Source organism: Bos mutus, chromosome 10 (assembly GCF_027580195.1).
Source record: "Bos mutus isolate GX-2022 chromosome 10, NWIPB_WYAK_1.1, whole genome shotgun sequence".
Lineage (NCBI taxonomy): Eukaryota > Metazoa > Chordata > Mammalia > Artiodactyla > Bovidae > Bos > Bos mutus.
This window is the reverse complement of record NC_091626.1, coordinates 12,972,077-12,995,773: the sequence shown is the minus strand read 5'-3', so window position 1 is coordinate 12,995,773 and position 23,697 is coordinate 12,972,077. Positions and strand designations below refer to the sequence as shown.

Sequence of the window (23,697 nt, the reverse complement as noted above, 5' to 3'; positions counted from 1 at the left end):
AGCAGCTAACGTCTAGGATTCTTCTCAAGTTCTCAAACTGTCTCCCTTTTATCTGATGCCATCTCTCAGCAGAAGAAAAAGAGAAGGGAGAAGTTCCCAGAGAGAGGGAAGCATGGAAGTCAACTTCAGAAGCTTGCTGGGCCAGCCATTCCAGGTTATGCCCACTGCAACCTTCCAGTTACAACATTCATTAATAAGCTTGTTCAACAGATGGCAAAACTGAGGCTTGGAGAGGCGTGATGGGCTCAAGGTCATCAAGCTAATGGTGGTAGCCAAGACCGTTATCAGGGCCCCAGCACCTGTAGACAGCCCCAGGTTGGTGAGTTCCACAGAAAACCAGGTTATCAGCCCAAGTGAGGCTGTAGAACTGCAGGCAGAGGTTTCTAGGGTTTTAGGGTAGATGGGATGAAGGCCTTTCTGGAGGGTGCAGGAGAGGGACAAACATCTGCAGGGATTTTTATTCTGGTGGCTTCTATCTCACCTGCCTCAAGGCTTTTGCAAGAGTCCTGCACAGCTGTAAAAAGCAAGACTTTCTCCTTTTCTCTGTTGAGGACCTTCCCCCTCCCTTGCCTGGCTCTGGAAGTCTCCACAGAGGAGTCAGGGTTACTAGCAGAGACTAAAATCCCACTTGCCTACTAACTCAGGGGCTTCAAGTAAACCTGACCAAGTGTCAGTTTCCTCATTTGCTCATCTGCAAAATGGGGAGAATATTAGCAATTCAGAGCCTCTGTGAAATGACTGAAGACTTGAGATATCTTCATGAAGTGAAATGGGAGCAGAAAAGGTCTTTATGGTGGCTTGTACTGGTCTCATTATTTCATACAGAATGGTCCTTCCTCACCCCTCAAGATCCTCAGACTCCTGAGGGAGGAGAGGAAGGGGACAGAGCCACAGCATCCTGTTCTTCATCTGTGCCTTCTCCTCTCATTCCTCCCATCTGTCCCTGCCCATACATCGAGCAAACTGGGATGTACTCCGTCAATTCTGGCTGATGACTCAGAGTGATTAGACCTGGAGGCAGAGGAAGGGGTTGGGAGTTTTCCAAGTCCTCTGTGGCCAGAGAAGTCTGAGAGGTAAAACCCCTGAATGATGAGGTCTCCTAAAGCCACTTGCCTCAGCCAGTGAACAAGTTTTTTTTGTTGTTGTTTTTTGTTTTCACATCCACTGTCCCCATTAAATTTCACAGCCATCCTACGAATTAATCGCCCTCAGCCCCACTTGACAAATAAGAAAACCGAGGCTCAGAGAGCCCAAGCAACTTGCCCAAAGCCACTAGGCTAATGGGTGGTTTCCAACTGAGGGTCCAGGTCAGGGGTTCAGGGGTACTAGTTTCAGAATCTGAGGTCTTGGTGCCTAGGAAAGAACCAGATCTGAATCCTGGCTGAAACCATTTTGAACTGTGTGACCTGAAGCAAGGTCACTCACCTGAGGCTATATCTCTATAAATGAGGATGATGGCCTATTCAGTGTTGGGCAAGTAAATGAGATAATAGATGCAGACCCTGCCTCCTGCCTTCTTACCAAGCACCCACTCTGGGCAGGCATCGTGCCAGACACTGGCATGCAGAGACTTGGGAGCCAGGGCAGTGGGCTTACATTTTCCAGCTGGGCCCCCTGTACCTGGAACAGAGGCAGTGCTTGGCTACCACTGGGGCCAAATCAATGTTCACGGGTCATCTTCCTGCTGCCCCCAAGGCTGACACACTCTCCAGGATCTTGCTCATCAATGACCACTTCAGAATCCCAATCCAAAGAGTATGCAAGGAGACTGGCGCCCGTTCCAGGTACAGGGGGCCCAGCTGGAAAATGTGAGCCCACTGCCCTGGCTCCCAAGTCTCTGCGTGCCGGTATCTGGCACGGTGCCTGCCCAGAGTGGGTGCTTGGTAAACACGGATGAATGAATGGACGTTGTTTGGATGCCGAGAGGTCGGCGCTGCCGCCCGTTTGCTGTTCCAGGGGACAATGGGACAGCCTCTTTGGACTGGGGGTGCTGTCCCAGAATGTCTGAGGGGTGAGGTCACTAGGCTCGTGCGCACTGCTTACAGGAAGCATGCTAGCTCCAGCACGCCTGATGCCAGCCAGCAGACATTTCCTGCCTGGCAACAGTCCCCTCCCTCCTCCCCTTCCTCCTCCTGCCCACCTCGGGCCTGCGTGCCTGCAACCTGGACTTCTCTCCTTGCCTTGGGTCCCACCCTGGCATGGTCTGCTGGGGTTCTCACTGCCTTCCTCACCTCCTAAGGACCTGGGACCACCTTGTCCAGAGCAGTCAGAGAAGCCAGATGATGCACAAATGCTTTAGAAGAAAAACACCCCCAGCAGTCCCTCTGTGTGATTGGCATGGGGGAAACTGAGGCCCAGAGAGGTTACTGCCGTTTCCCAGGGTTGCACAGCAGTCCAGGCTAGGGACTCCCACCAAGAGCTGGGGTCAATTCCTGCTTCTCCAGTCTTTGGGCAAACCCTTGTCTAAGGCCCATTTTTCCTCCTCTGAAAAATGAGTAACCTTCTGCCCCTTCCAGGCTCTTGACTAGAAGTACATCCCTTCTGTGTGACCTGCCAAAGCCCTTCATCCCTTCTCTCCTGAGCTTTTCTTCAGTGACAGAGACTGGGGTTTTAGCTCAGAATGTTAATAATCCCTCACTTGCATAAACAGTACAGTTTTAAAAATCACTTTTCACAGAAAGTACTTCAATTTTCCCTACATCCTATGTTACAGATGATGGAACTGAGGCCCAGAGGGGCTTGCCCCTGGAGCTGGCCAGTGGCGGAGCTGGAGTTCAAACCTGTGCCTGAGACAGGCTATGTCTGGTGCATCCTCCTTGCTCCCTTGGCCAGCCTCAGGGCCAGGCATGAATCAGATGCCCAGGAAACCTGTTTGTGGGGCCTGACATACTCATTTAAATGGGGCAGGGGGTGTCTCCTGGAGACCAGGCCACTCTTAAGGAATGGGCTGGACCTTCAGATCCACAGCAAACCAGGAGGCACTTCTGTCCACCCATGCAGCCTGGTGGTCACCAGAGCTAGGGAGTAATCCCCTCAGTTTCCCCATCTATAAAGTAGATACCTATGTCTTAGGGAAGGTATGAGGACCCCCTGGTGCCAAGTTGCTTCCCTCTACTGGCCCCAAGCAGGGTTCTGCCAGGCTCTGGGGAAAAGACTAGGAGCTGGCCCTGAGTCACTGAGGCAGGCTGGGATCCCCACGCCCCCATTTCTCAGCTTCAGTACAGCTTACATCAAAGCCAAGCTACTCACCCTGCCCGCCAACCCAAACCTGGCTGGCCAGAGCAGCAGCAGCCAAGAAAAAGGCCAGGCCTGACAGGAGCTATTTGCTCTCCAGCACTCCGTGATTGTGGTATAGTGACCGCGGTGGCCGGCAGAGTCAAAGGGGACAGTGTTCTCTGAAGCCAGGACTCCCCCAGAGTGGGAGGAGGTGGCTACCCACAGCCTGAACTCAGGCTGGCTCCAGGCCTGCAACAGGCCTCCACGCTTTACACGTGTGACCTCATTTAATCCTTACAACAACCCTGCCAAAGTGGCTTGACTGTCTGCACTGACGAACAAGCAAACCGAAGTGCAGGGAGATGAAATGACTCATCTAAGTTCCTACAATAATGAGGGGCAAACCAGGTCCATCTGACACCACTAAGGGTAATGAATGACTCATCACCAAGATCCGGCCATTATCTGTTTCATGGTAAACCCCCACCTAGGGCTGGACTGGATTGACTTGAGCACCTACTATGTGCCAGGCCAACTGCTTTTGGAGTGTCATTTGACCTAAAACTGAATAACTCAGAGAAGGAGGCATCACTAGCCCCATTGTACAGATGAGGAAACTGAGGCTCACTCAAGAACCACTTTAAACACCCATAGGCCCAGGGTACTCTTTAGTAGTTGAGTGATCCCTTCACCTCCTTCTTCTGTGTTAGAAAGAGAGCAAAAGCTGGAAATTCACTAGTGGTCCAGTGGTTAGGACTCTATAGTTTCACTGCCAAGGGCCAGGGTTCAATCCCTGGTCAGGGAACTAAGATCCCACAGGTCAAATGGCATGACAAAAAGGAAAAAAAAAAGCAAAAGAGAAGGGCATGGGGTGATTTGGGGTAAGGAATTAAGAGGTACAAACTATTATGTATAAAATAAGCAACGAGGATGTATTGTAAAGCATAGGGAATATAGCCAACATTTTATAATAACTCAATGGACTATAACCTTTAGAAATTATAAATCACTTTATTACACACCTGTAACTTACATAAGTCACTGCGGATGGTGACTATAGCCATGAAATTAGAAGATGAATACTTCTCGGCATGAAAACTATGACAAACCTAGACAGTGTGTTAAAAAGCAAAGACACTGTTTTGTCAACAAAGGTCCTTATAATAAAGGCTATGGTCTTTCCAATAATCATGTACTATTGTGATAGCCGGACCATAAAGAAAGCAGAGTACCTAAGAACTGATGCTTTTGAACTGTGATGCTGGAGGACTCTTGAGAGTCCCTTGGAGACTTGATCAAGGAGACTTGATCTCACAAGGAGACTTGATCTCACAAGGAGATCAAATCAGTCAACCTTAAAGGAAATCAACCTTAAATACTCATTGGAAGGACTGATGCTGAAACTAAAGCTCCAATACTTTGGCCACCTGATGTGAAGAGCGGACTCATTGGAAAAGAACCTGATGCTGAGAAAGATTGAAGGCAAAAGGAGAAAGTGGTGACAGAGGTTGAGATGGTTGGGTGGCATCACCAATGCAATGGACATGAACTTGGGTAAACGCCAGGAGATGGTGAGGGACAGGGAAGCCTGGCATGCTGCAGTCCATGGGGTCACAAAGAATCAGACATGACTTGGTGACTGAACAGCTAATTATATAATATTGTACATCAACAGTACTTCAAAAAGAAAACGAATGAGAAAGAAAAGAAAGAGCAAAGGCACCCAACGGCATTATCCTCTCGACTCCCAAATAATGCCCTATGTGTGCTGCCCTTACTGCAGAGTGTGGCTGCATCAGGGCTCCTGATCCTTTTTGGGGTTGAGGATGACCTACCCCTGTCCTGTCCTTTCTCCTTGGCAAGATCATAAGTGTATAGTTCGATGAATTATCAAAATGAAAATACAACAATATAACCTCCAAAACCCTGCTTTTGAGAATAAGTATATTCACACAAGCAGTGCAGAAGCACTCAGGAAAGCCAGACAAAGGGCATCAGGATGAGACTCTGCATTGCTAAGCAGCTTCCCGGGGATGCTGGTGCTGCCCGCCTCCTAGTGTGAGTGTGTTTCTGAACCCAGAGCGTCAGCATTGCCTGGAGCTCAGGGGAAATGCAGAATCTCAGGGAAACCCCAGGCATATGGAGCATTGGTCAGTTGGGAACATTAAAAGCTATCAAAATCCCACCTCCAGGAGTTCCCGTTTAATTTTCCTGGGGCAGGGTGCGGCTGGGCATCCATGCTTTTGATTGCTCCTCAGGTGCCACTGAGGCACAGTGAAGGCTGGCACTCTACAAGTGAAGGCCATGGAGTCCTCAGTGCCAGAAAGGACCTTACTCATTACCCTGTCCTACTACGGCCTTTTATGGAGGACCAGAAATGGATCCCAAATGGGAAAGCAACCTGAGGTCAAATCATGTATGAACAGATCATCAAATATTAAACCAGGAAGTGATTTTTTTTTTGGCCATGCCAGGGATTGAACCTGGGCCCTTGGCAGTCAAAGCACAGAGTCCTAACTGCTGGACCACCAGGAAATTCCCAACAGGAAGTGATCTTGGGGTCCAACTGATTCAACCCTCCTTATTTTGCATCTAGACAAACTGAGGCTGAGGGAGGACAGGACAGCTGGGAGGAGCACTAAGGTCCAGGCTGGCTCTCCAACACAGCAAGCTGTCTCTCGGCTACCTTTATCTCCCTCCAAATGTCAGACCTAGCAAAGGACAAGCTCTCACTTTTCAATTGCAAGTGGGAAAACCCTTTCTCCCCTCAATCTCAAAATGTGGATTCAGGATCTCCTCAGACACTGGGATTATAGTATTACAAATGCAGCTTGGCAAGACGCCAGTACTCCATGAAAGGGATGCCGATACCTGTTACTATACAGATGTTGGACCCAAACCAATAAAACATAAACAAATTAAGGAAAAAATATTTGCCAGTAATTATAACGTGTCAAGGGGCAGTGGCTGGGAGGACCAAGTAGGGAAAACCACTATACTATTCAGGTATGACCTAAATCAAATCCCTTATGATTATACAGTGGAAGTGAGAAATAGATTTAAGGGCCTCGATCTGATAGATAGAGTGCCTGATGAACTATGAAATGAGGTTTGTGACATTCTACAGAAGACAGGGATCAAGACCATCCCCATGGAAAAGAAATGCAAAAAAGCAAAATGGCTGTCTGGGGAGGCCTTACAAATAGCTGTGAAAAAAAGAAGCAAAAAGCAAAGGAGAAAATGAAAGATATAAACATCTGAATGCAGAGTTCCAAAGAATAGCAAGAAGAGATAAGAAAGCCTTCTTCAGTGATCAATGCAAAGAAATAGAGGAAAACAACAGAATGGGAAAGACTAGAGATCTTTTCAAGAAAACCAGAGGTACCAAAGGAACATTTCATGCAAAGATGGGCTCGATACAGGACAGAAATGGTATGGACCTAACAGAAGCAGAAGATATTAAGAAGAGATGGCAAGAATATACAGAAGAACTGTACAAAAAAGATCTTCACGACCCAGATAATCACGATGGTGTGATCACTGACCTAGAGCCAGACATCCTGGAATGTGAAGTCAAGTGGGCCTTAGAAAGCATCACTACGAACAAAGCTAGTGGAGGTGATGGAATTCCAGTTGAGCTATTCCAAATCCTGAAAGATGATGCTGTGAAAGTGCTGCACTCAATATGCCAGCAAATTTGGAAAACTCAGCAGTGGCCACAGGACTGGAAAAGGTCAGTTTTCATTCCAATCCCAAAGAAAGGCAATGCCAAAGAATGCTCAAACTACTGCACATCTTACACGCTAGTAAAGTAATGCTCAAAATTCTGCAAGCCAGGCTTCAGCAATATGTGAACCGTGAACTTCCTGATGTTCAAGCTGGTTTTAGAAAAGGCAGAGGAACCAGAGATCAAATTGCCAACATCCGCTGGATCATCAAAAAAGCAAGAGAGTTCCAGAAAAACATCTATTTCTGCTTATTGAGTATGCCAAAGCCTTTGACTGTGTGGATCACAATAAACTGTGGAAAATTCTGAAAGAGATGGGAATACTAGACCACCTGATCTGCCTCTTGAGAAATTTGTGTGCAGGTCAGGAAGCAACAGTTAGAACTGGACATGGAACAACAGACTGGTTCCAAATAGGAAAAGGAGTCCGTCAAGGCTGTATATTGTCACCCTGTTTATTGAACCTATATGCAGAGTACATCATGAGAAACGCTGGACTGAAAGAAACACAAGCTGGAATCAAGATTGCCGGGAGAACTATCAACAACCTCAGATATGCAGATGACACCACCCTTATGGCAGAAAGTGAAGAGGAACTAAAAAGCCTCTTGATGAAAGTGAAAGAGGAGAGTGAAAAAGTTGGCTTAAAGCTCAACATTCAGAAAACAAAGATCATGGCATCCCGTCCCATCACTTCATGGGAAATAGATGGGGAAACAGTGGAAACAGTGTCAGACTTTATTTTTCTGGGCTCCAAAATCACTACAGATGGTGACTGCAGCCATGAAATTAAAAGATGCTTACTCCTTGGAAGGAAAGTTATGACCAACCTAGATAGCATATTCAAAAGCAGAGACATTACTTTGCCAACAAAGGTCCGTCTAGTCAAGGCTATGGTTTTTCCTGTGGTCATGAACGGATGTGAGAGTTGGACTGTGAAGAAGGCTGAGTGCCGAAGAATTGATGCTTTTGAACTGTGGTGTTGGAGAAGACTCTTGAGAGTCCCTTGGACTGCAAGGAGATCCAACCAGTCCATTCTGAAGGAGATCAGCCCTGGGATTTCTTTGGAAGGAATGATGCTAAAGCTGAAACTCCAGTACTTTGGCCACCTCATGCGAAGAGTTGACTCATTGGAAAAGACTGTGATGCTGGGAGGGACTGGGGGCAAGAGGAGAAGGAGACAACAGAGGATGAGATGGCTGGATGGCATCACTGACACTATGGACGTGAGTCTCTGAACTCTGGGAGTTGGTGATGGACAGGGAGGCCTGGCGTGCTGCGATTCATGGGGTTGCAAAGAGTCAGACACAACTGAGCGACTGATCTGATCTGATCTGATCTGATAACATGTCAAAGTTTCTTTTGATGATATCCTTCATATGTAAAGCACTTTTACAATCATTAAGAAACAGACAACTTAAAAGTGGGCAATGGATATCAGGAAAAGTATAAAAGGCCCATAAATATTAGAGGAGATGTCCAAATTCACTTACAGTTGAAAAAAAGCAAATTTTAAACACTGGGATACAACTCTCAACAATCAGATAAATAAGGATTGGAAAGAGATCCTGCCCATATTGTGGGTAAACAAGCAATTACACACACATTACATTTGTGAACACGTAAATGTACAAAAATTTCACTTTGTATATTCTTTACTCAGTAAATTCCACTTCTAGAAAGGTACCTTGCAGATAAATTCATACACCTGCACAAAGATTAGGTACAAAGTGTCATATCAGCAGTGTTTGCAAAAATGGAAAACTGGAAAGGGCCCAAATGTCCATTAATGTGGTCGTGCAAACAATGACAAAGTCTCACATGCTCACATGCTTGGAAGGGTCTACGTGTTGCAGAACAGTACATAGATTATGATTTTATTTATACAAAAAAATTCTACAAATGTTCATATGCATAGTTGACATATGCACAGAAATGTCTGGAATGATACTCTCAGCTGCTAGTGTTAGACAGTAAGAGGCAAGAGGACAGATTTCACTTAAAAAAAAAAAAATCTCCTATAATTCTGTGATGTTCACCCAAAAGCACCTACTACTTTGGTTATAAGTAATTTTCAATGCAATTGGGTTGTGCTTTCTATGAATTCAGGGGTTGCTAGAGGCAGTGCAGTTCTGGGGCTGGGGGGACAACATATTGGAACTTCTCACAGGGACACAAGGAATCTCATTTTAATAGTCCACTGGCCACCAGTACAACAAAATATGTGCTCTGTTGCTGATAAAATTCATTGTTTAAATTAGATAATAAAACACTAATTATATTCCTTAGACATGTCTGTTTTGGGGGATTTTTTTTTTTTTTTGCCACACTCATATATGTGACACATGGCATCTTAGTTCCTTGGCCAGGGGATCAAACCCAGTCCCCTTGCAGTGGAAGGGCTGAGTCTTATCCATTGAATCACCAGGGAAGTCGGCCTAGATATGTCTTTGTATCAGGCTATAGCTAAAAGTAACCATTAGCTCACTCCCAGAAGAAATTCAGGGGAGAAGACAAAGGGGAAGCAGCAGCAGATTTAGTGTTCAATGGCTTATGATAACACGGAGCTACGTAAAAGCTCCATGGTGTCCACCCCATGTCTTCCCGGGGTCCAGGGGCTGTGAAGGGCTCAGGGGTGGAGGAGGGTCCCAGCTAGAGTTTCTAGCAGGCATCAGGGAGTCCTGACTTATAGCCACAAACTGAGAAAGGAGGAGTGTCTGTAGCTCTTCCTCTTGCTGAGCAGGGGAAGCTCCTGCAGCAGGAAGGGCTGGGGACAGGAGCGGGAACACTTGCTCCTGTGGGTGGCCGTGGAAAGTTGCCCATGGCCCCCAGCTTCCGAGCCCTAGATCCGATTTCACCATAGGATGAGTACCCCCTGGTCACGACCCCAGGGCAGAGCAGCCCCTTGAGGTCCCTCTGCCCTCTATCAAACCCTGCCTTCAAGACACAGCAGGTTATGCTTTCCACCAATGCACAGGGCTTCAGAGCCAGACGGAGCCTGGAGACCCCCTGGGCCAATCCATTCTACAGAGAGGAAAATAGGTCCATAGAGGACAAGGGATTTGCCCAGGGTCACCCAGAAAGTGGGTGGCAGAGCTGAAACTGGGCCTTTGAGTGAGAAAATATTACATACAGCCTCTCCCCACACTTTTCTGGATCATGCCTGGCTGCCCCCTCCCCATGGCCCCATCTGTCACTCAACAAATACTTACTGAATACTTGCTATTTGCCAGATAATGTTTGAGACCCTGAGGAGACGCAGTGGACAAAACAAACCAAACTCCTACTCAGGTGGAGCTGACATTCTCGTTTAATCCCAATACCTACCTGTTACATTTGAGAAGCAGACACATGCTGTTCTGCTGCAACCCAGAAGGCCTAGTTAGGAAAAACCGTTCTGCCCATATCCATGCTGTGCGGGCCAGAGGGCCCTTTCCCTGGAAGAAAAGAAGCATCAGTTGAGAATGGCCCAAAAGGTTCCCCAGTGCCAGCCCTGCAGGGGTAATAGCCCCCAACCCATGAGAGTCCTCTCCTTTGATTCTCAGAACCATCTGACCAAGCAGATACTCATATCCCCATTCTACAGGTGAGGAAACTGAGGCCAAAGAAGGTGAAGATGCTGGGCAAGTAAGCATCTGGACTGGGCTTTCTCCTTCCTCCAGATCAGGGTCTGGACACCCCATGGGCAGGGCAGGCTGGGCAAAGCAACAGGAACAGGGTGCGTCTTATGCAAGCTTCCGCTTTTGGGGAAGAGAGTGGGGGGTTCCACTGGCTTTTTCTCAGGGTGCTCAGAAAAATTCACCTTGCCCGCCCTGTCTAGAGGATGCCCCAGGGACCAGCCCTGGTCCAGGAGTTAGTGTCCTGCCCTGGGACTCTGGTGCCCAGAGCAGAGTTTCTAACTGTGAGGGAGTACCAGCCTTTTTTGTGATACTTAATGGAAACCTTGAACCCTCTAAGAATGTATATATATATCCCCTACATATGAACCCTCAAGTTGCAAACTGTCAAAGGTGCAAGCGTGTATGGCATCCCCCGTACGTCAGCTGCTCTACTGTACTACTGTATTTTTCAAGGCACTGTACTGTCATACTAAAACTTTTATTTTTTATGTTTGTTTTTTATGTACATATTATTTGTGCAAAAAGCATTATAAACCTATTACAATTCTATACAATAATATACATCCGATTGTGCTAGCTGGATACCTAGGCTAATTTTGCTGGACTTACAAATTGGACTTATGAACACACTCTCAGAATAGAACTTGTTCTATGCAGGGGACCTACTGTATTCTATTTATCCCCTCATATCATTTTGCACACAAATTCCTTAAGCCCATCCTTCACCATGCCCGGCAGTGGTAGACCCTCCCAAGGAGCCTCCTTTAATGGGGTGAGGAATCACACTTTGGAGCTGAATTCAGTGGCCCCCAAGGATTCTGCCACTCCTTAGGAGAAGCGCTACTTGAGGGGCCTGCAGACCAGCCCAGGTGGTGCTTGAGTGCCCCCTGGGGGCAATTCATCCAAGCGTCCCAGGAAATACTGAGCCATCACTTCCCCTGGCATTTAATTAAGATTTAGTGGAGAAGAGTTGTTGTTTAAAAACCTGTTTTTAAATTCAAATTGTCAAAGATGGGAATTACAATGCTCTAAAATGGCTGTCACTCTGCTCTAAATTTTAGGAGAAAACCTTTCAAGCTATTTCAGTTTCCTGACAATAGGGTCTTATTTGCCCTGATGTCAGGGGAGTGACCATGTTATAGTGTTGACCCCTTTCTGCCAGGTCTTCTCAGCTATAAAATGGTCATCCTTGAGTTTAATCCCTGGGCTGGGAGGATTCCACACGCCACGGAGCAACTAGGCCCGCGCTCCACAAGAAGCCACCGTAATGAGAAGCCCGCACACCAGAACAAAGAGGAGCCCCCGCTCACCGCAACTAGAGAAAGTCTGCACAAGCAACGAAGACCCAGCCCAGCCAAACAACAGATGCTCGGAACACTGCTTCCTTCCCCACAGGGCCGTTGCTCGGATTAAACACACCGGAAGCACTCAGAACAGAGCCCGGAAGAGTCAGCACCCACAGATGAAATCCTTCCTTACTATTACTCCTGTCATTGCTACTATTATTGAAAGTCTTAGGTGTTAAAGTCTGAGAACCTCTGCAGTGCCTAGTGACTGCAGTAAACAAAATGTTTAGTTGTTTAGCAACCCCACTAAACAGAATGACTCTGCTTCACACCCCACACCCATCAGGAACCCAGACTCTACACATACTCTCAAGTACCCCAGCCACTCCCCAACTCCCTGACCCTGTGGGGCACCAGGACCCACATAGTGTCCCCAGCAGTTCAGAGGTGAGCCACAGCTGATCGCTACCCCCTCCATGTTTTTGGGGTCCCACCAAGTCTGAGGGGCCAAGTGCTGCTAGTTCAGGAAGCTGAGGGGTGCTGGGTAAGAGGGGCTGGGAGGAGGAGATACTCCACACGAAGAGTACTTAGTAATATGAGGGACCCTGAGAAGGGGCAAGACACCCTGGTGAGGAGCCAGGAGACCAGGCATCTAATGCCTGCTGGGTGATCATCACTTGTTGTGTTACCTTAGACAATCTATACTCCGTCTCTGGGCCTCAGTTTGCTTCATGCAGTGAGGCTGGTTGGACTCATGGGTTGAGTCAGAAAGGATGGGCCCTGTTGATCCATAAGCCCTTTAGCAGCTTCCCAGGACATCTTGGATCTCACCATTTGTTTCCATTGTTTTTCTTCCCTGTGGCCCTGGGGCTGGGGCCTGGGTGAGCAGCGAGGGAGGTTGTCTTCTGGACTCCTGGGAATTGACCCAGGACCACCATTTGATCCATAGGACCACCTTCCATGGAGGCCAGGCTTGGCAGGCTCCAAGCATGGGGGCAGGAGGTACCAAAAACAAACTTTACTCTTACTCGGGGTGGAGAGGACTGAAGCTGGACTCACCCAGCAGTCTTATCCCCCAAATCAACTTCCAAGGCCTGTCTGCCTGGCACCGTATCCCAAGCATAGAGCACAGAAATGAAGGGCCTTTTCACCCTGTCCCCCTTACCCCCAACCTCCTGCCAGTAATACCAGGCTGAGGAAAGGGAAGGGAGGGAGAGGAAAGGAGTGAGAGCGGAGGGAAAAAGGCTGACATCTCATCTCGCTTTACCCAGGATGCCCCCGTTTTAGAACCAAGAGTCCTTCATCCCAGTGACCACCCCCTGCAGTCTGGGCAAACCAGGACTGCCCTTCCCTTTCAGGGCAGCCAGCTGGCCCTTCTTCCCTGGCTTGATCAGGACTTCCAGAGCAGAGCTGGGCCACCAACCCCCAGGGTCCAGGGGATGCAGTTAACTAGTGACATCAGAGCAGTGTGTGACCTGTTCTATTAGAAAGAGAATAAAGGCCACGCTGACCCTCAAGGACCCTCAGAACATGCTGCCTTACCTTGTCAGCGGAGCAGCGCATGCTGGTGGTCAATTCCCAGGAGTCCAGAGGACAACCTCCCTCGCTGCTCACCCAGGCCCCAGCCCCAGGGCCACAGGGAAGAAAAACAATGGAAACAAATGGTGAGATCCAAGATGTCTTGGGAAGCTGCTAAGCACCCAGGCACTAAGGGGAACCCCTCCAGCAAGGGGATTCCTAGGGGAGCATGTCAGACAGACAGAGCTGTGAGCACCTCACAGAAGTTTCTGGGCCCCAGCAAACTCTCAGAATCAGCAGAATGTTTCTCCAGCCCCAACAGAGGCACTAAAGTCAGGAGATTGCTGCTTGATGGAAGTGAGATCACCCCTTGCGGAAAAAGGGAAGAACTCAAACCACCTGAGAACCAATTGTTACCACTCCCCTCCCCTACATCCGCTCCCCACGGATGGCTTCCAACGGAGAGTACGTAGAATCAGAGAAAAAATCATTTCTATCTCTTGTTCACTGAATCGCTAGCCTGAGACTTACTCCAGCCACATTGCTCAACTCACACCCTGAAATCCTCCCTTCCAGTCCCCAAACTCCATCAAACAAAGCCTCGAAGGAAGGATAGAAAAACTGAGAAAGTACATTTGCATCACTGTCCAGGGATTGGAATACCCACTCGGGCACTGATCAGCCAAGAGCCTGTGTCAGGCTCAGCAAGCTTCTGAGTTACAAACGTGCTAATTCCCATAGACCGACCCTCCTCCAAACCCATTTCCTCCTTCCACCAGGCCCTTGTACCTGAGCAGGCTGCACCCTGAGCAGCTGGTCACCCAGGTGCCCTCTTGCTCTATGGTCTTTCTGTATCCCCACAGGGCTCATGAAACAGTGACCTCTGATAGAATACAATCCCGGCTTTCAGGGGGGCCCACTCAGCCCTGATTAAATCCTGCTGAAAGCTCTGGCTGGCCCTGGCCAGGCCCTGCACCCCACACACACCTGTCAGGAATGAATGACCCTTTATACCAGACCTGTCCTGGAGAGCCCCGCCATTGACCCTGCACCCCAGACGGCTCCCAGTGCCACCCTCAGTCTCAGAGTCCCCCTTCACACACTCACACACATTTTGAGTGTCTCTGAGTGGAAGCGGCTGGTGTTTGAAGCTGCAGAGAGGTAGGCAGGGCTGCCCACCCAGTCAAAAGACATGGACAGGCAGGGATGCCCTCAGGTGAGGTCAGGCCTCCAGGTGGCGGGAATCTAACATCTGCCAGCACTTCTTGAGGGATGTCCTCCAGAGCCAACCAGAGCCTGGGTATTCAAGGAGAAACAGGCTTATTCTTCCCTTTTATTTTTTTAACTTTTAATTTTATATTGGAATATAGCCAATTAACAAAGTTTCAGGTGGACAGCAAGGGGACTCAGCCATACATATACATGTATCCACTCTCCCCCAAACTCCTCTCCCATCCAGGATGCCACATAACATTGAGCAGAGTTCTCTGTGCTATACAGTAGGGCTTTGTTGGTTATCCATTTTAAATGGAGCAGTGTGTACATGTTGACCACAGAAACAGGCTTTTTCAGTGGGGCACTCACCTGTGAAGAGTGTCCAGAGTGATCCAGAGCCAGGACAGGGAGGGGACATGAGAGAGAAAAGAATGGATAGAGGTGCTGACAAGAGCAGGAAAGAGCTCAGACACTCTTCTAGAACCATTTCCTGCCGCCCATCACAGGGAGTTGCTGCCCTCAGCCGGGACTCCAAAGGGAGGCAGAGCTTGGTTCCAAGCTGGGTTCTGCCAAGAGCCCACAGCCCTGTTCTCCTGGTCATGAATGGCCCACAGAAACTCCGCCCCTAGTGAAGCCACTTGGCTCTCTTCCGGGGACCCACATCATAGCTTCTCCTTTTTGACCCTCTCACACAAAGTGCTGACCATCCCCCACTTGCTGGATGAGTCTCGGTTGTCCCTCCCAGGGCGCAGGACTCAGATGCACATGGAGCTTCCAACAAGCATGATTCCCCTTGGCAAATGTGACACTTCCCTCTTCTCTGAGAAATCAGTGCCAAAAAGAAGCAGCTCCGTAAGTTTAACCTCCAATAGGGCCTTCTATTACCCTTACCTTGTAGTTACTTATGCAGTTCTCAGGGTTAAGTTAGGCCTGAGCTGTCCAACATGGGGGCCACCTGCCATGTGCGGCTACTGAGAATGTAAAATGTGACCAGTCCGAACTGAGAGGTGCTGTTAGTGTAAAATGTATATGAGATCCCAAAGATATGGTAGGGAAAAAAGAATATAAAATATCTCATTAATGGGTTAAAGAAAATACATTTTTAAAGTTAATTCTACCTGCTTCATTTTACTTTTATAATTTGGCCATAAAGCAGTTAAAATGATACCTGTGGCTTAAACTATATATTTTTATTGGACAGGAGTTGGCTCAAGTATTCCCTCTCCTGGTAGGCTGTGAACGCTCTGAGGGTGTCGAGGGCAGTTTGAGTGGGAGTAAAGTCTGAGACAGATCATGGAAGGTCTTGAACTCCAGGCAGAGGGGCAGCCCTGAGTCTGGGAAGCAGTTCTTGTAAGATCAGGTCCTTACACTTGACACCCAGGACTGTGCGCTCCCAGACCAACCCTGGCCCCAGGAGGGAGAGCAGGAGGTGGGATCTGAAAGGAGAGTGTTGTTCAGGTGGGACGAGGAGAACGGGGCCTCCAGGTGGAGGGAGCTGGCTGAGCAGACTCAGGAGCAGCAGAGTCAGGCCTTGTTTGGGAGGGCACCAGAGAGGAGAGGCAGAAAAAAGGGTTAAGAAAAGGAGACCAGCCCCAAAACAGAGAACAGTGAGAAAAGCAACTCTCTTCAAAAGAAGTTTCTTTAGAGGCAGGAGTCCTGCTCATTTGAGCCCCACTGCCCCACTCTGTGGTGGGTTTTTGGAGAAAACCTCCTGACCTTCTTCCTCCCAGAAGGAAGGCCCCCGGCGACACTGCCGGCCACCCCCACAGCAGCCCAGTCTCCCCTGCCTCCCCCCAGATCCACAGCCCCTGACCCCACCGAGCTGGCCCCATCTGCACTTCCCTAGAGGCAGGCTTGGAACCGGTGGAGGACAGAAGAGGGGCAGCCTTGGCGGTCAAACTTTGCCCCCGCTTCCTACCCCAAGACGGATCCTGGACTTGTCAGGGTCAGACCCTTGAGAAGGTGTGTTTTTCATTTAAAAAGCAGCTGGGTCTTCAAAAGGCTGGACTTGCCAGGGAACAGGACCCAGGTCCTGTCTGTTGCACTTCTATTCTGGAGACAAGCATGCAGGCAGTGAGGGAGAGTTCTTAGCATCATGGCCACTGGCCTCCAGGAGGCAAGGCCTCCAAAGGGACCTTTTTTTGTTATCAGAGGATTTAGAGGAGTGGGGTCCGGGGAGTATTGGCAAACTACAACTTAAGACTCATACTACGTGTTTGTACAGCCAATGAGCTAAGAATGATTTACATTTTAAATGGCTGGGGAAAAGAAATCAAAAGATGAATAATTTTATGACGTGAAAATTCTATCAAATTCAAATGTCAGTGTCCCTAAATAAAGTTTTATTGGGGCATAGCCATGCTCATTCATTTATGAATTGTCTGTGGCTGCTTTTACGACAGAGTTAAGAAGTTAGAACAGATGTATGGCCCACAAAGTCTAAAATATTATTTATGGAAAATATTTGCCAACCCAAAAGTTACTGATTTTTAAATATTTATCTATTTGTGTGCAATCGTAGTTGCAGCACACAGGCTTAGCTGCCCCAAGACACGCGGGATCTTTTCTCTCCAACCAGGGATAGAAGCCACGTCCCCTGCATTAGAAGGCAGATTCCTAACTGCTGGACCAATAGGGAAGCCTCAAAAGTTACTGGTTTTGCCGACCTGCTGTAAATCTGGGTCCCAGGTCCTGTTCAGACAGACCTGGGTTGGAATCTAGTCCACCATTTCCTAACTGGGTAGCTTTGGAGATAATATTAGTCAACCTTGAAGGGTTGCTGAAGGTGAGATAATGCCTGTACATGCTTGAAAAATGTTAGTGTTTATCCCTACTACAATTATTATCTCTTGTAAGTGGAAGAGCCTGGAGACCCATAGATCTCCATCACCAGCCCAGAGGTTGAGCTCCATCAGATATGCTAATACTTCGCCTAACCAGAACTAACTTCATGCTCTGCACCCTAAACCTACTCTTCCTCTTGAGCCTCCCATCTTGGCTGGTTATGTCAGGGAGATGTGGGGACAGCTGGCAAGTGCTGCTCACCGCGTCTCCCAAACACCAGCAAGTCTTGGGTGGCAGCTCGCAAGTGTAAGCAGGTGAACCAGGCAGGACTGAGCTGCTGGACAGTGATATGTGAGCATCACCCTTGTGCCAGGCAGCCCTGATGATCCTTAGGTGGCCAGTGGTGTTATCGCCATTTCACAGAAGAGGAAAAGAAGGCCCAGAGAAGCCAAGTAACTTGCCTAAAGTCCAATAGCTACAAAATGGCAGGACTGGGAAAGATATAATACATTTCACATAATTTGAAATTCCAAATGTATAAAAGAGTGCAATAAAAAGTCAGCCTCCCAGCCCTGGCTCCCAGCCACCTAGTTCTCTGTCCTGGAAGCCTCTGGCCTTGTATGTGCATATTCAAAGATCTCCTGTGCATATCCAAGCAAATATGAAAAAATACATATACACACATTTAGATATATACAGGTAGCTATCCTTCCCTCTCTGTTTTTGTTCTTTACTCAAATGGTAGTCAACTATATACATTGATCTGTGTCTTGTTTTTATCACTTACAATATAGTTTAGAGATCTTACCATATTAATACATAAGAAAGTAAATTCATTCTTTCCCACATAGTATTCCATTGCATAAATATATCATGATTTATTTACCCAAGCCTATATTGATGGACATTTGAGTCCATCGAATTGGGTCCATTCCAATCTTTTACCATTACGAAAATAATACTGCAGGACTTCCCTGTGAAACAGTGGTTGGGAGTCCGCCTGCCAGTTCAGGGGACATGGGTTTGATCCCTGGTCTGGAAGAATCCCACATGCCTCGTAGCAACTAGGCCTGCATGCTACAACTACTGAAGCCAGCACTCTAGGGCCCACGCTCCGCAATGAGATGCCTGCGCACCGCAACCAAGAGTAGCCCCACTCACCACGATTAGGAAAGCCCGCGTGCAGCAGTGAAGACCCAGCACAGACATAAATAAATTGCTTTTAAAAAGAATAATGCTGCCATGAATAGCTGCATATATTTGTTGCTTCACACATGTGCAAGTATATCTGTAGGATAAGTTCCTACAAGTAGAATTGCTGTGTTTGTAGTTTTGAAAGATAGGGCCAAACAATCTATGATAGAGATTGATCCAGTTTACAGTCCAACCTGTAACACTTGATCACAGAGTCAGGATTTGAACTCGAGGCCATCTGGCTCCAATGCCGGGCTTGTTCTGCGGCACCATGACCATCACTGCCGCCTTAGTTCTTGCTAATAAGTTAGGCCGCCTCCAAGCCGGGCCCTCCTGCTTAGTCAGCTGGAAGGCCTGCCTCCTCCTCTCGGAGAGCCCAGTCCTGCCTCACCTTCCCCATGCACGAAGGTGAATTCTGCTTTGCCTAAAATCCTGTCTATTCATTGTTGGTTCTACCTGGTTTCCAGGCACTAGCTTGGAAGCATCAGTTTCCAAGTTAACAGCTCTCTCCTTGTTTCCTGGGGGCTACCCTTTCCCAGTCTGCCTGGTAGCCGGGTGGGACCACAGGACGGAGATCTGGCTTCACAGGTGTAAGCACTTGTGATGGGCCTGGCTTTCATCTGCCCTCAACAGGGAAGGGTACATCTTCTACCCTTCCCACTGCTGAGACATGATGAACAGTCAACTTCAGCTTCGAGATGGAGGCTGGGCCTTGAGAACGATAGAACCACAAACTAAAAGGAGCCTCAGGTGGCCTCTGCAAAGAGCCTGGCTGGAAACAGAAGCCCTAACAGCACTGCCTACCCTGCCCCAGCCAGCCAGTGAGTGGGAATACGGCAGGAAGTGAGACCCAGTGTCTTTGAGTTAAAAGTTTCTTGGGAGTTGACTTGGAGCTCAGCGACTGAAATGTCATTCTCCTGGGTTCCTACAACTACACACACACAATCCAGCCCCTTACCCCCCAATCCCACCCCCACCACACACAGACACACGTGTGCTCACTCCTGGCAGCTCTCTGCTAGGAAAAAATGCAGCCTTTTCCCTTCCATCCATAATCATGCACTTTTCAGACAGGCTGCATTCCTCCTCCCTGAAGTCAGCAGCTTCTCGCTCTGGCCCGTCACAGAGAACCTACGCATACTCAATGATCATTCTACTGGGTTAGTTCTCTACTATCTAGGCTGTAGGAAAAGCAGCAGAGAAATGGTCCTCCACAAGATAATCAGCACACACACAAAGTACGCATGTGTTAATACATATTTCCCCTTTTATCTATAACCACGAATATTCACTATGGACTGCGCATTTAGCTGGGTCTTACAGGACCCACAGACAGGAAGCAGCAGCAGCCCCTGCTCTCGTGACAGGAGGCCAGTATTGGTGACATCACGTCATTCAGAGCTCAGATCTGTGCATCACCCGTCCATGACTCACAAGCCAAGATCCCCACCTGCCAAGGCCACCTGTCCAATCCCTCGGCAAGTTCTCCTGTGTCTTAGGTTCCCAAAGCTATCTCATATGATCTCACAGGAAAGAAAAGCTAATAAACATCAGTTTTATACCCTCTCTTTTCTTTCCTACTGTAGCTTTATAGTAAGGTTTGAAAACAGGTAGTACAAATCTTCCAGCTTTGTCCTTTTTCAAAATTGCTTTTGCTTTTCTAGTTCTTTTTTTTTTTTCTGTATAAATTTTAGAATCAACATCTTCATTTCTATGGAAAATGTCCTGCTGGATTGTAGTTTTCAGCCTATATGTCTGGCAACTAGTATTTCATGGTTTTTGGTGCTGTTGTAGAGAATGCTTTTTAAAAATTTACTTAAATTTCCAAATATTATTGCTAGTATACAGTATTAGGATAATTTTTTTTTTGGTACAGTGATCCTATATCCTGTGATCTTACATATTAGTACTAGTAGCTTTTCTGTAGATTCGGTGGGAATTTTCTATATAGACAATCTTATCATATGTGAATATTGCTATTTTTCCCTTTCCAATCCATGGGTCAGTAGTCACATATCGATGTGAGAGTTGGACTATTAAGAAAGCTGAGTGCTGAAGAATTGATGCTTTTGAACTGTGGTATTGGAGAAGACTCTTGAGAGTCCCTTGGACTGCAAGGAGATCAAACCAGTCAATCCTAAAGGAAATCAGTCCTGAATATTCATTGGAAGGACTGATGCTGACACTGAAACTTTGGTCACCTGATGTGAAGAACTGACTCATTGGAAAAGACTCTGATGCTGAAGAAAGACTGAAGGCAGGAGGAGAAGGGGATGACAGAGGATGAGCTGGTTGGATGGCATCTCCGACACAATGGATGTGAGTTTGAGCAAGCTCTGGGAGTTGGTGATGGACAGGGAAGCCTGGCATGCTGCAGTCCATGGGGTTGCAAAGAGTCAGACACAACTGAGTGACTGAACTGAACTGAATACCTTCATTTGGCCTTACAAGAACCTAAGCAGAGAACTCAACCATCCCCACCTGGATTCTTGACCTACAGAACTGTGAGCTAATCCATGTGGATTCAGCTGCTAAATCTGTGATCATTTACTACACAGCCACGGAAAACTGATTCAGCCCTGGTCCACAACACACAGAGCCCACAAGGACCAGCCCCCAAGTGCCACACCATCCATGGAGCATACGAGGTTTACACTCCATGCAAGCCACAACCACCCAGTCCACTGTGGGTCCGTCCCATCCACAGGCGCCTCAAAGTGCCCTCAACACTCACTGCGGAAAGTGTTCTGAGAAGCCTGTTGGAGACAGAGGGTATTTCCTGCTGCCAGGCCCTCTCCCAGCTGGGTCAAAGGTGGCCACCTTCAACCAAACACTCAAGCTCCCCCTCTTCAGGGCACCCCTGGGAAGTGGCTGCCTCACCCCAAACTGCATTTCCCAGCTCTCCTTGAATCTAGTATGGCCCTATGGTTGGTTCTTGCCGGTGGAATGTGAACAGAAGTGGTGGGCCCCTTCCTGGCCACAGATGTTAAGAAGGTGTGTCCTCTCTTTCCCTATCCATCCACTGAATACAGGGGACAATAAGGCACTTAGAAGCTCCTGGAGCCACAGGCTAGAAGGAGGCTTGGTCACCATGGAGAAGAACCACGAGCCAACCAGAACACCTGCATTTTACCATTATGAGAATGAAAGTGAAAGTGAAGTCGCTCAGTCGTGTCTGACTCTCTGGGACCCCATGGACTGTAGCCTACCAGGCTCCTCCCTCCATGGGATTCTCCAGGCAAGAGTACTGGAGTGGGTTGCCATTGCCTTCTCCAGGGGTTCTTCCCGACCCAGGGATTGAACCCTGGTCTCCCGCATTCCAGGCAGATGCTTTAACCTCTGAGCCACCATAGTCATTGTTATTGGGTTAATTCACTTAAGGCTTCCCTCTTAGCTCAGCTGGTAAAGAATCTGCCTGCAATGCAGGAGACCCCAGTTGGATTCTTGGGTCGGAAAGATCCACAGAAGAAGGGATAGGCTACCCAATCCTGTATTCTTGGGCTTCCCTTGTGACTCAGCTGGTAAAGATTCCACCTGCAGTGCCAGAGACCTGGGTTCAATACCTGGGTTGGGAAGATCCCCTGGAGAAGGGAAAAGCTGCCCACTCCAGTATTCTGGCCTGGAGAATTCCATGGACTGTATAGTCCATCGGGTCGCAAAGAGTCAGACACGACTGAGTGACTTTCACTTCACTTAATTCATTTAAATGGGGGTGGGGTGTTGGGGGGTGTTCTGTGCTACATTAGTTAGTGTTGTTACCTTGATATACCAGCCCTTGTTCTCCTGGCCCCTCCCCTCAGGCCAACCACAGAGAGACACTGGGGGGACCTCAGGTCTGATGAATCCCCTGGAAAAGGTAAGCTTCCTTCCTCCCCTGACTGGGGAAAACCAGGGACCCCGTAGCTGTCCACATCTGCCCAGTGGCATCCTGCACATGCTCAGTTCTGGGCTGGGGCTGGGCCTGGCACAGTCTCTGATCCTCCCTTCCTCGCACCCCCACACCCAGCCATCTCCCATGTGCACCTGGGCAGATCTCAGACTATCTCACTCGGAAGCCAGCAACAGCCTCATACTTTCCCTCTCTGCAGCCTTCAGTGGCTCCCCACTGCCTTCCAAATAAAGCCCATGTTCCCACTCAGTCCAGGCCCCTCTTCCATCAGAGCCCCTGGGGGCTTCAGTGGTGCCCTATGCCTCACCGTTTCCCCACAGACCTCCCCACACAGGTGAAAGGTGTAAATAAAACACCTATCACAAAGGCGCATTATTATCATCGATGATGATTGTGATCAGCTGAAGCAATCTTCTCTCCCTCCTCATCTAAGTCCTAGCTATCCTTCTAGACAACCTATTTCCCACCTCCTCTGGGGGCCTGAGGGTTAACTTTATGTATAAATGTGATACGGCTAAAGGATGCCCAGATTGCTCATGAAATATTATTTCAGGGTGTTTCCAGAAGAGGTTAGCTTTGGAATTGGAGACTGAGTGGAGAATATGCCTCACCAATCCAGTGAGCATCATCTAACCCATTAAGGGGCAAAATAGGAAAACAAACAAACAACAACAGATGTGGAGGAAGGTGACTTTTTTCTATTTAAGCTGGGACATCCATCTCCTCCTGCCCTTGGACACAGATGGTCCTGGTTCTCAGGCTTCAGGGTTTGGACTGGAACGTCACTGCTGGATTTCCTGGGCCTCTGACTTGCAGGTGGCAGATTGTGGGACCTCTCAGCCTCCACAATTGCATCAGGCAAGAAGGAAATGGCAACCCACTCCAGTATTCTTGCCTGGAAAATCCCATGGACAGAGGAGCCTGCTAGGCTACAGTCCATGTGGTTACAAACAGTTGGACACAACTGAGCGACTTCACTTAATCCCTTGTAATAAATCTTTCTATGTATCTATCTGTATATTCTATTGGTTCTACTTCTCTGGAGAACCCTGACTAATATAGACCCTCCCAGATGCTCCCAGCAGACATGAGCCCCCCACCCCTTTCCTCTCTCACCTTCTAGGACTTGGGTCACACAATTCACCAACACTGCTCATTACCAGGTGTCACAGCTTGGGTTCTTGGAGAAGACTATAAGATGGAGTTTGAGGTGTTTATTAAGGAGGGCCCTGGGATCAACACCTGTGG

General features: G+C 48.2%; 1 protein-coding gene across 3 annotated transcripts in view; it reads right to left on the bottom strand.

Annotated features, from left to right (window-relative positions):
• The window catches only part of LOC138989364 (uncharacterized), a 62,167-nt gene that overhangs the window by 22,288 nt on the left and 16,182 nt on the right, over positions 1 to 23,697 (bottom strand). For all 3 annotated transcript variants that reach the window (XR_011465555.1, XM_070377325.1, XM_070377326.1), the window contains exons 4-7: positions 23,566 to 23,691; positions 14,475 to 14,663; positions 13,392 to 13,455; positions 10,271 to 10,380 (exon numbers count right to left, since the gene is read on the bottom strand). Coding sequence is in view for 2 of the 3 variants with exons in the window: in XM_070377325.1 (XP_070233426.1) it covers positions 10,271 to 10,380; positions 13,392 to 13,455; positions 14,475 to 14,663; positions 23,566 to 23,606 (404 nt within the window). In the remaining variant the exon portion in view is untranslated. The remainder of the gene's footprint in view (positions 1 to 10,270; positions 10,381 to 13,391; positions 13,456 to 14,474; positions 14,664 to 23,565; positions 23,692 to 23,697) is intronic.